At 40.1% G+C, this 12632-nt stretch overlaps 1 protein-coding gene across 3 annotated transcripts in view; it reads right to left on the reverse strand.

Annotated features, from left to right (window-relative positions):
* Positions 1-1868: 1868 nt before the first annotated feature.
* DIAPH3 (diaphanous related formin 3) overlaps positions 1869-12632 on the reverse strand; it is a 441105-nt gene continuing 430341 nt past the window's right edge. For 2 of the 3 annotated variants that reach the window (XM_033105125.1, XM_033105126.1), the window contains one exon: positions 1869-3082. In XM_033105125.1, coding sequence (XP_032961016.1) covers positions 2820-3082 — 263 coding nt within the window. In that variant the 3' untranslated portion in view covers positions 1869-2819. The remainder of the gene's footprint in view (positions 3083-12632) is intronic. The other variant, XM_033105127.1, reaches the window with a different exon arrangement.

The raw sequence follows: 12632 nt of genomic DNA on the forward strand, positions 1-12632 counted from the left end.
CTTGGGAGAGGCTCTGGTGCTTGTCCAGCTGCTGTGCCCTGTGTTGGAGCTCAGCATTACCGAGTTTGTGAGAGAGTGCATTTGTGAGCAGGTCTCTTAAGACCTATAGGTCCTTGGTTTCTAGCAGCTGGCTGTTTAAGTTGGACATCCCCCTCCATTTTTCACAGCCAGATGTTGTGGGGACTTGTCTCTCCCACACTTTTGCCCTGGGCTGGGTAGGTCGGTGTGAGGCCAGGACCTATCGCTCCTCAGAGTGATCTTGCAGCTGAGATTTGCCTCCTGATTGTTAATTGACACACCATGGGAGTAGGAACTGCTCATTCTTTACCTTTGCCCCTCCTACCAGTCTCGATGTGACTTCTTCTTTATATCCTTAGTTATAGGACTTCCATTCAGCTGGTCTTCAGGCGGTTCTGAATGATGGTTGTCTACAATTTAGTAGTGATATTAAAGTGCTTATGGGAGGAGGCAAGCGCAGCATTTACCTATTCCACCATCTTGACCAGAAGTCTCTGCTTCCCTTATTTTTATATTACTTTATTTAATTGGGAAATTTTGTTAGGAGAGGTCTTTGGTTTGGACAGCTCAGTGATCACTTAGTTGTCTGTGTGCTCTTGACAAATTCTCTACACTGACCTGAGACACAGGAGGAGAATCCATTTGGGGTTTGTCACTAGCTTGGATAGGACATTCTCATCAAGGGCACTGAGCTCTGTCAAATGGTTTCAAGTTGGCCTGTTCTCTGCTAATTCAAATGAACAAACTGCTCAGAAACACAAAATTGTACCTCACTGTCAGCTCTCAAGTTAAAGGTCATCAATATAGTTTTCATTTCCAGTTTGCTAAAGGAAGAGTATGAATATTAAAACTCTAATTATACCCTCCCAGCCCCAGTCGAATGGGCATTTATCAAGAAAATAGCTGCTACAAAAATGATCTACTTCTGAGTTGGCACTTATCTCCTCTGTTTTGTGTTTTCTCCTTCATAGCTACAGTATTCCTAGTCAGGTGTGCTCAAAATAGGCTCCTGTCAGAGAGTATGGACCACCGACCCACAGAAGACCAGCTTCTCCGAAACTGGTTGCTTCTCTGAAACTGGTGATTGCTCTGCTAGCCTCGGGCTCCTGGCCCTCCGGCTAGAAGGCACCCTTCAGCTCCTACAGACAGATTATCAGGGGGCCGACTGCTCGATTTGGTGATCCCCAACTTCCTCTGCCCCAGGAATCTGTGTCACCTTCACTTGCTTTTACTTGCTAGGCTGTTTCTTCCTGGTGGCTGCTCCTCAGCTCCAAGTTTCCAGAGTATCTACCTGCCACCTGTTGTATCCAAAGTACCTGCCTGAATTTCAGGTGTGTTTCGGAGAAGCCCAAGTCTTTGCAAAATCACGTAAAGAAACAATAGTCGGAATTCTTTAACTTATTTTCTTTCTGTTAGCAGTTCTGTCTGCTTAAATGTTTAACTGGCCTTCACTTTACTTGATTTTTTTTTAAGATTTTTTTCCCCCCCAGGAAATTAGGAATTGCAACAGGAGGGCAAAATGCACATTTCAGCAATACACAGAATAATTTATTCCTATACTGGCAATGGATAACACTCTTGTTCCCCAAAGTCTATAAACAGGGCCTGGTTCATAGTTCTAATTAATTAACTTTATTAAGTTGGAGCTGAAAGGAGGAGGAAACTTAAACAAGGAAATAAAAAGCAGTGGACCTCGCCAGACGAGTTCCATATAACTGCTTTTTAACGGAAGGTAAAAGAGCAGTCCTTACTTATTGCAGGTAATAAAGCAAAACAGAGGTAGGCAGACTGCACAGCACAGTCTACCACAGAACATGCTAACCACAAAAAAGAACAGAAAGCGGTTTTTCCATTTAGTGCAAGTAATAAGTTTATTTTCTTTGATACAGAATTAACAAAGTGAATTTGATGCCCCAGATGAAATAACATTTGCATCAGAAAACTTCCCTTGAAACTCTTCTTCAGACCTTTTGTTAGTTATTGATTGTCAGATCAAAGAAACTGAAATTTCAAGTTTGTTCACAGAAATCAAAAAATCTGTTACTTGGGAATTTTATCCCAGAGTCATAATTACTGGGAGGGAAAAATGTTCTCTTAGCTAAGAGTTTCAGTAACACTGTAATACTGTATATGTCCAACTTTGTACAGAAGCTTGTGCATTTTGCACAGAGAGTGCATACATTCCTATTACATCATTTGTGGAAATGTGCTCAATGCTCTTACAGTCTCCTACAGTGTCTAATTAACACGAATTCACAATGAGGGTAATGAGCTTACGAATCATTTCCTCACAGCTCTGTTACAGTCATGTTTATGTTTTTGATGCGATGCTAATAGCATGTAGATCCCAATTCAGAAGACATCTGGGCCTATATAAAGAATATACATGGATATGTAGCAAGATTGAGGTTGAAGCTTTGATGTTTGTTAATGGTGACAATAGTAAAGTAAAACTAACAGTGACTTCGAAAGATGGTACTTCCTTAAAGGCACATTGCTGAACACATGGCCACCTACCTGCTCTTTAAAGCATTATTTATAATTTAACCACCAAATATAAAATATGTGAATACCAGGTGGCAAAAAAAATAACATTAAATTAAAGCCCTTTACAATCTGGAATAAGTCAAAACCTCAAGTACATAGAAAAGCATTGCAATCATGTATTTAGCTTTATTTTCTAATATATATATCATAATTTAAAACTATATAAAGTAACTTACATAAAAAGCAATTTTTTTCAAGTGTTATAGCTTCAAGCGTGGTTTACATTTGGCTTAATCATTTTTTACCAGTTTCATTTATAAAGCTCGCAATCTTGCCAGCAGGGCTTCAACTTCAGGAATGGATTCGTTTTTAGAAACAGAGCCAAGAAGGCCCACTTCCTTTTTTTTGTTGCTTTCCACATTGCAGGCTTCCTTCTTCTCCACTGCCTTGATCCTCCCCGTAGACGTATGAGTGTCTAGATTATAATTAAGCTCCTTGGCGGCTGGAGTCCTTGTTGAGTTGCAATTGATATTGCAGTGCGAACGTGACCCTTCTGTCAGCTGCGCTTTCTGATTTTCTACAGTAAGGAAGAAACATACAATGTGTTGCTGTGATAGGCAAGGAATTGTGCACATTATCAAACATAATTTGAAAATAATTATTCTCAACAAACAAGTTCTCTTAGATAGATGAAACTCAAAATATTCAACAGAGTGAGGCAGATTTAGCATAAACATGCAAAGGTTAAGAATAAACTAAAATGTAAATAGACAATAATTTCATTGGCACTTATGCTTGTTTCCTTCTTGCTCAATGTCTGGAATGCTCATCACTAGGTTAGTATTAAAGCTTGGTTCTGTATTTCATTCAGGTCTCTGCTCAAATGCCGTCTAAACAGAGAGGTCTTCTCTGACCGTCCATCTAAAATGACATTCTCTCTTTTCATCACTCTGTCTCCTTACCTCTCATCTTTCCCTCCCTAGAACTCACAACCACCAGACATGTCGTATATGTGTTTCCTTATACACTGTCAATCTCTTTATTAAAATATAAGCTCCAACATATCAGGAACTTTGTTTTAAACATTGCTGTAACGTTGGTGTGTAAAACAGCCCTGGAGCAAAGTAGGAATTAAATAAATACAATCTGGGTAGAGAAATTATTTCCATACTCTATGACCCAAGATAAGCATTAGTTTGATTCATAATGAAATTCATTTCCTTTCTGAACAAAATTAAGGAGGAAAGTTTCTAACTGGACTTTAGAAAGTCAATGATTTCCCCTAAAAGAAATACTGAGCTTGGCAGGCAAATTGTTAAAACTTCCTAGCAACACAGAATTATGTCATCATTTAATTGTCAAATATACACATATGTATACCTACATGTACACACACACACATTTTCTTTTATTGGTTAAGTGACAGTGACACTGACTTATTAAGGCTCTAAGGAGAGAGTTCCAATAGCTAATGACTAAATGGCTCTGGCCGATTGACTTTCCCAGAGAACATTAGGTTTTCTTTTAATTACCTGAATCTCACATCGCACAAACTTATAAATGATCTCTTTCACAGATATCAAACTTTGAAAACACAGACCCTCAATATTTATGTCACCTTGAAGGGGGCTTGAAAATGGCTTCAACAAACTTGACATGACATTTAAAGTTTTTTGGTTATTCGCGGAGAGATGTTCCATTATCCCAACAGTAATGGCTTTGGAGCACGAGCAGTCACTCATGACAGTGTGTTTTATGTGAGTGCTGAAAATTCCAGCTGAAAACAGCTTGTACATGAAAAGGTGGCTGCTGGAGATATTTACTGCACTGTCATATCTGGACCAGGGGCATTCCAGTGATGGATGAGCATTTTACACACTTTCTTGGACAATCTCAACAAATTTTAGAAGTATGATCACCTTTTAGCTGTTGGAAGAAAATAAATACACTTTTCCTATCACCTTCTCTATCAAGGTGGTAATTGTTACTCAAAACTAAAAATCTAATGGAACAGTGATTTTTCTCTTAGAGCATTTTTGGTTCCCCCTTTTTTAACGTACACACTGCATTTGCAGTAAATGGCACAGTGGACACAGATTTCCTGCAGGTCCCACAACCACACCCATTTGTTTATTTTTCGAGCACCCACCCTTCTATCCCCAAAAGTGTTTGAAAACTGCATTGTTTGCTAAATGCAAATGTTGAGTCAGCTTACTGTCCCTTCCTCCAGATGTTCCTGTCTTTTCTTGTCATTTGATTTCTTGCAAAAGATTCCATCGTCACGATCTCTCCAACAAACCAGCTTATTCTGCTACTGGGAAACTCCAGTCAAATGTTTGATGGCAGAGATGAGATTCAATGGGCTAAAATACAGGTCTCTAACACATCAATCAATTATTGTGCAACTCCTATGGCTATCATGTATCTGGCCCAGCGATACATGTGACAAAATGAAAAGAGGAGGAGATTTCAAGGCAAACCTGGGTTGAAATCTATGCTCCCCAACTTGGTTTTATCAGGTGACTTAATCTCTTTGAGTGTTAAGAGGTTAACACTCTTACTTTTGTAAGAGTACTACAAAAGTACTTTTGTACTTTTATGAATGAAAGGAAATGAGAGCCACACCTAGTTCAAGATTCTCGCCTTTTCCTTCCTCTTCCAAAGCTTTCCCAGGGAGCCATCAACACACAAGGCTTCGGACTTTCTCAGAAACTCTGACCTTTCTGACTTTCTGACACCATACGAGTGAGGGCTGAAATACCATTCTATTAATAGCTTGTATTTATACAGCACCTTTACTTATAAAGCACTTGTTACACTTTAAATATCAATGCCCTCATTTTACAGATTGAGAGGTAAAAGCAGAAGGTTAAGTTACTGCTTAGACTTAGTTACCGAGTAAGTGGCAGAAGTCAAATGCCGTCTCTAGAGATGCTAAGGCTGTCTTAAGGAAATTTGGAAAGCTTTTTGCCAAGGGAAAGTGCTAAGTAATTCAAAGCTAAGTTTCATAATAACGATGTCCTGTAGTTATACTTCAAAATGCTTTCTGACACATTAAATTCTCCCAATAACTTTGTAAATGCAGGTAGCACACCTACGTCAAGCACCTCAGCACAGTACGTCCCAGGTCACACATATACTCCTTTTCTGGTCTCACTACATTCATGACGATAAACTTCAAGGACAGCCTTAATCCCAGTACAGTTCCCTAATCTGTGCACAATTCCGTCCTCCTAGACAACTATTTCACACCTTCTCCTCTCATTTCAAACGTCCATCATGTTTTCCTCCACTCCCATTTCACCGTTCATAGAAGCAATCAGAAGGGAACGCCCATAAACCCCTCTTAAAAATGCACAGGGCCTCTTGGAGAATGAGCTCTGTTAGAACTTCCTAGGTAACAGCGCTTCACTTCAGCCCTCACATTCATCTCTCAGCATCCCAGAAGCCCCAGGCGGGTCCCCTGCCATGGGATATCTAAATTGGACAACTGACGGAGTCACATCTTAAATTGGGAAGCAGATAAACGAAGAGTGTCCTGTCCCACTGCAACCAGAGAAACCGTTAATAGGTCCCAAGTTGGGAGTGTTTTATGTAGGAATTGTGTAATAATGTTGGTTGAAGGCCCGGTGTCTTTTGCCATTACTATTCTTTTAAGAGTCTGGTGGCTTCATGTAGGCTGAACTGGAGACCCAAATTCCATGCACTTACTGTACTTAAAACATGCACTTAGTTTCTAAATGGTTCATTTCAAACATCAGGGAGATGTCACAACCATGTAAGTTGGAGAGAGCTCCATATAGTGTTCTGAGGAATGAACTAAATTGTAATTTCAGGCCAGTGGGCTTCCTTTTCATATGAAATTAGTTCCAAATACAAAATGACACACTGTGGACACATGGACTCTTTCAATGAAAGATAAGACTGGGGTATCAAGAACCTGAGAAGCATTTTCTACTTCCCATCAACTCAAATCCTTACGCATTTTTAAATGGAAACTAAAATTATGAAGGCAAAATAGAATGACAGTTTAACTCTCCCAAGAGAGCAGGCTTGTGCTATTATTTTAGGAATTGAATTTAAGGCCGCTGTGTCCCCAACCACCCTCCCCCCAGATATACCACTGATGTCTGTGAAGAGAAGTATGATCTATTTAGGATTTCCGCCAATATCCAGGGCCATTGCTGATTGCCACACAGACCAGCAAGGCCCAGCTGCTACTCTCAGTACGAGGACAGCAAGGGAATCCAAGCCACACATCTTGTGTTTACGTTTCTGTGGAAATCAACAGGGTGAGAATACACGCGATTTCCCTTTAAGATGGGAAAACTCACTTATTTCAATCTAATTCCTTCTCTGGTTCTTACTATAAAAATTGATTCTAGAGTCCCACCAAAGCTTTTTTTCTGAAAGTGAATGAAAAGTTGAAAATTGTTGAAAAGCTGATTGGCTCTTAAAAGCAGAGAACTTACTAGACTTAAAAATGAGAGTAAAAGCTTTAAACTACACCGCACATGACCTTTGGCAGACTATAGATTTGGATGACAAAGAAAGCTAAAAAAAAAAAAAACACCAAGAAATAAAAAAAGCACCATCTTGAGCTAACATTGCCATTGTTTCTTGAGTAACACAGAAGACAGAGAAAACCAGGAAAATTGTGGACAAAATGTAAATATAAATATATGCAACTTGGCATCCAAATGAGGAAAAGTTTCGGCCAACAGTTATGCTTCTTGAGCTCAGAAGGCAATGCTCAGGCCCGGCTGGCGGCCCCTGGGGAAACCCCCTCTGCTTCGGGAAGTACCAGTCATGGTTCAGAAAGAGGCATTATTCCCCTTCATCAGTACTGATGCCCCATCACGCTGTGGTTCCAAGGGGCGCGAGCCTCTCAGAAGTGCCGACTCTCAGATAAAACATAAAATGGAGCTGCTGCCTTCTGTGGTCAATGGTGAGCCTGTGCCAGGAGGAGGAATACAGAAACCTGGTGTCCGAAAGTGACTGCATCTGTTCGGTCTTCCTGAAATTTGGTCTCTCCTTCCAATTCTTTACCTTTTGCTCTTAACTATTACTTTGACCTACTAAGTAGCTGTTTGCTTCATCCCAGTAATGACTTGACTTTGGTGAGAGAAACAAATAACCCATAAATATAATTTTTAAAGCACTACTGGGTCTCCATAATAGTAAAGTGTGTGACAAATATATGTTTTTAATCTATGCAATAACGGAAGTTAGCGCTGGCCGCCAGCAGCACACATCCCTGCGGTTTTCCTGACGGCTGATTCTCTGTTCCTGTAAATAATTGTCTTCCCTCGGCTTCATTTTGCTGTTTATTTTACCTTTTATACTGAAAGCATATGAAAATGATAAAAAGAACAAAAGGGCATTTTGTATATAGTTAAAATCTGTTAGAAGTGCCAAGAAATTCTTATGGAACCAATTACGGAGAAACGAAAACAACAAAACAATTGCTCCCCCAATTCCAACAAAACAGACACAGCAGAGGGTGATAAATGAAAGATATATATCTCTGACAAGAGGAGATACTTGACAATTAGAATTTTTGGGGGGCAAAAGCTCATCATATATACACTTCTCTTCAGTCTTGTTCTATATGACTGTGCTTTAAGTAAAAGCTCAAAGACAGCATTGCCACTTTGCAATTTCCTGTGCTGGGCCTTCTGAACTGATCACAGGACTAGAAGGAACTGGAGGTGACGCAGGCTTCTGAGCAGTGGCACATCCAGGACCGGTCCAGCCTCTCTCCTCTAGAGAGAACAGTAATGTAAACCTTTCCATTCAACTGCTTCCCGTTCTGACTTGCAATATATTACTTGAGCTGAATGCCTCTCTCTGTATTTGCTTCCCTCTTTCTCACGTTTCCACCCAATTATTAGCAAATTCTAATCTGGCTTTCATCCATACCTCTGTGTTGAAACTGCTCCCTACAAAATTATCAGGTCCCTCGAAATCCCTGAACTCAATGGCATTTTCTTAGGCCTCATGTTCTCTTACAGTTGCAACACTTGATAGAATGTGTGTAATAAATAATTTGGTTAGTCTTTTTCCTGGGTTTCTGGGTGGTTGCCTCCAAACTCTTGGAATCAACAGATAGGAGTGTCTTTGCAATTCATGGGGGTCCCTGGGTAGTTTATGCTAGTGAGGGATTCAGGATGAGGGGTGGCTATGTCAGAAGGACCATTCATGTGATCAGCGAGTTGGGGGTAGAGACTGCATTCAATCATGTGGCCCATCGATCATGCCTAAGTAATGAAGCCTCAACACAATCGCTGGACACTGAGGATCAGCTGAGTTTTCCCGGTTGGTAACATGTATTGTTACACATGGATGTGCTGGGGGTGGGGTCACGTATCTCTGAGGATAACAGAAACTTCAGGTTTGGGGTGCTCCCAGACCCCACCCTATGTGTGGCCGGTTCTGACTTGGGTCCTTTTACTAGAATAAAGCTGCAGCAGTAAGCACAGCACTGTCCTGTATTCTAGGAGTCATTGTAGCAAATGATCAAAACTGAGGGCATAGGAAAACCCCCACATTTGTAGCCAGTTGGCCAAAAGTGAGGGAGGGCTGGGAACCCCCAACCTTGCAGCTAGTGTCTGAAGTAAGGGTTGTCTTCTAGAGAACTGTGATGGGTGAAGTTTGGCCTAACTCTGGGGTAGCTGGAGTCATAAGTAATTACAGAATCTTATTATGCCTTTGACTATGATTCTATAATTAATAATATCAATATCATTATATTACCTTTATATATGGCTATTCTATACGTTGCAAATACTTTCTCCACACATTTGATTCTTATAACACTACTGTGAGAGAGGTGACATGGTATTATTCACCTTGTTTTACATAAAGTTGAAGCAGACAAAACTTTCAAGCAGAGCCAGAGACGAAACTCAAGCCCTCAGACTCCCAGTTAGCATGCTAACCTTTACCATACTTACTCTTCTACTTTTTGGTGATTCACGTTTAGTTGTCTTTGATAATTTATTCTAACTCCCAAACATGACGATACCTCTCTCCATGGGCCATTTCATCCTTGGCCCACTTTAATGTCCTTTCTACATTCTCTTGACCGAGCTCTCACAGCTTCAGCCATCTCCTCTAGGAAGGAGACTCCCACGCCTGCATCTTCAGCCCTAACGGGAGAGTGTACTTATCCCTCAGCACTCTGTCATTACTTCATACAACACATTTCCAGACCAAACTTTCAAGTCCAAAGCAGGTTCCTCTTCATCCTAACATACTGAAACCAACCACAGTACAGTGGTACATCGGTTTCCGAACGTAATCTGTTCCGGAAGACCGTTCGAGTTCTGAAACGTTAGAAAACAGCTGACAGCTAGGCCTCAGGATCTTGCACTCAGCAGAAGCCAGGTGACATGTTTGACTTTCGAGGCGTGTTCAAACACCGAAGCATTTTCTTACGGGTTTATGGTGTTCGTAAACTGAAATGTTCGTCAACGGAGATGCTCGAAAACCGAGGTACTACTGTATCTGTTTACCAGTCCTGCTATCTGTTACTGACAGTTGTCTCGGGCTAGTCTGTGGCTTAGCAGCTATTAAGCAAATATTTCTGAAGATCCAATTGCCTGTTAGCTGATAGATGACAGATAGTTAATAACTTGTTAAGTTGATGTAGCTGATGAGGAAGAGGGTGGGGAAATAACACAGGAATATGGTTTGATATTACAGTTATTAAGTACATACAATACATATATGTGATAAAGCCTTTACACGTCATTAAAATTTTTTTCCCCCAATAGCCCTAAAAGAGAGTTACGAACAACTCTGTTTTATAAATGTAGAAATTGAGGTTAAAAGAGGTCCATGAACTGTCAAGGCCACAGACTTTGCCAGTGACAAGCCCAATCCAAACCTTATGCCAGCACGGCTCTGGGACTACCTGATTAGGGCACATGGACATACTGTGAAATGTGCAGTGCACCTCACCTATGGGAGGGCTGAGGACAGGCCAATCCCCAGTGCTAATGACTAGGAAGCTAGATTGGAAAACAACCAGCTAAATACATACCAGAGGACCTAAATATTTTCCGGAAGCCATTTCTAAACAGTATCTTTTAATGTGCTTTCAAGTATTTTCCTTTCTATATTTCTTAACTCAACATTTGTTTGATATTTCCAAGGTACAGATGTTCCTTCTGAATAACTTGTGCTATTTCAAGTCCATTTCACTTTGATTCATAGAATCATTTAACATAGAATCATGCAAACTCAGGATTGGAAAGACCCTTAGTTACCTATAGAATCATCTATCGAACACTGAAATTCCATTTATTCAGCATCTTGTCAAATGGCTGAACAGCCTAAGTTTGAAGACCTCCCGTCATGGCCTCACAATGGTACAAGGCAATCTATGCCTACTTTTGGACAGCTCTAATAACTAAAAGTTTTACCTTATATTTTTCTACAATTGTTTCCTTGAAATCTTAGTCACTGGCCCTACTAATTTTTCCCAAGAGGGCTGTGTTAAGCCTAATTCCTCTCCCACTCACCAGCCCTTCGACTATTTAAAGACAGAAAACACATTCCCCAAATTTTCTCTTTGCCAAGACAAACAGCCACAATTTCAATTGTTCCTCCTTGAAGTTATGCTTAAATCAATTCATTAGTTAATTCAATGAGTATTTAGATACCATGTTAGGCGCTGAGCTCTTAAAACATATAAGATCCCATCATTTTTCTTATGAACATGAAAAATCATATGCATTTAGTAGTTTAAAATTCTGGGAGGAGCCAAACCCAACTAGTGTATCCAGTACCATAAAACAATAGAATTATATGCTCATAGAAGCCTTTTTAATTCAACCATTAAAAAATTTCCATGTAGATTTAGTACGTGAGATGGCTTTACAGTATATGCCTAATAAAACTCTGCTTAAAACAATCTGTTTTTATTCATTACAGAATTCAATCCTGGGATATGTTTGTGATAAAGACCATTTTAAATGCAAACAATTTTATGTATGACTGTATACACAGAAATCTTCCTTTACTTCTCCCCAGCCTGCTACGTCTGGGTAGTAATATCTAAAAGCTACATCTAAAAGGTAGTAATATGTTCAATAGTAAGAGAAACAAACTCATATCCAGCTAACTCCAGCTAACTTGCTACAACATAAGCTCCACAAAGGAGAGCTCTTCCTGTTTTATTCACTGCTGTGTCCCCAAGTACAGTAAGTCCTCACATAATGTCATCGATAAGTTCTTGGACACTGCAACTTAAATGATAGATAACAAAACCAATTTTACTGCAGGCTAATTGATACAAATAAGAGTTAAGTTCCTACAGCATATTTCTAGTCACAAAAAACATCACCAAACTTCTATCTAAAGACACTAAACCCTCCTAATATTAAACATTAAAATAAATGTGAGCTATATACACATTTAAGAAAGACTAATTAAAAACAAGGAAGATAATTACCTTCTAACCGCTTATTTCCGTTCAAGGTCGTGCTGGCCGGAGCCCATCCTGGCAGCTCAGGGACAAGGCCGGCAGCCCCAGTCTGAACAGCATGCCCTTCCATCACAGGGAACGTGCCCTTCAATCATAGGGTGTGTGCCCACACTTGCTCAGACTGGGACAATGTAGATTATGCCAAGTCACCTGCCACGCACATCTCTGGGATGTGGGAGGAAACTGGAGAACCCAGAGAAAACCCACACAGACATGGGGAGAGGGTGCAAACTCCACACAGACAGTGGCCCCGGACGGGAATTGATTTTTTTTCCTCTCATCAATGTTATAATAAAACAATATTGAACAAAAGATGTTATTCGAGGACCTGTTGTACTTAGAGTAGCGCCTGCCTCTTAATGAGAGTTTAATACAGTATTTCTTGAGTGACTGAACCTAAGCATAGCCTAATTATACCACCTTGTTTCACATACTGTTTTACATTAATCCTTTCCAGAAAACAAAACCAACGAAAAAGCCTTTGGAATAACATTACCTGAATAATAAACTGATGACATACCGCACCATTTTTGGATAGTGCATATTTTTGTACTTTCTGTTCTCTTGAGGACATAGCATTTGTAAAACCGTCCAATAGAAATATAATGAGAGTCACAAACATGGGCTCTATATG

Source organism: Rhinolophus ferrumequinum, chromosome 4 (assembly GCF_004115265.2).
Source record: "Rhinolophus ferrumequinum isolate MPI-CBG mRhiFer1 chromosome 4, mRhiFer1_v1.p, whole genome shotgun sequence".
In the NCBI taxonomy this organism is placed as follows: domain Eukaryota; kingdom Metazoa; phylum Chordata; class Mammalia; order Chiroptera; family Rhinolophidae; genus Rhinolophus; species Rhinolophus ferrumequinum.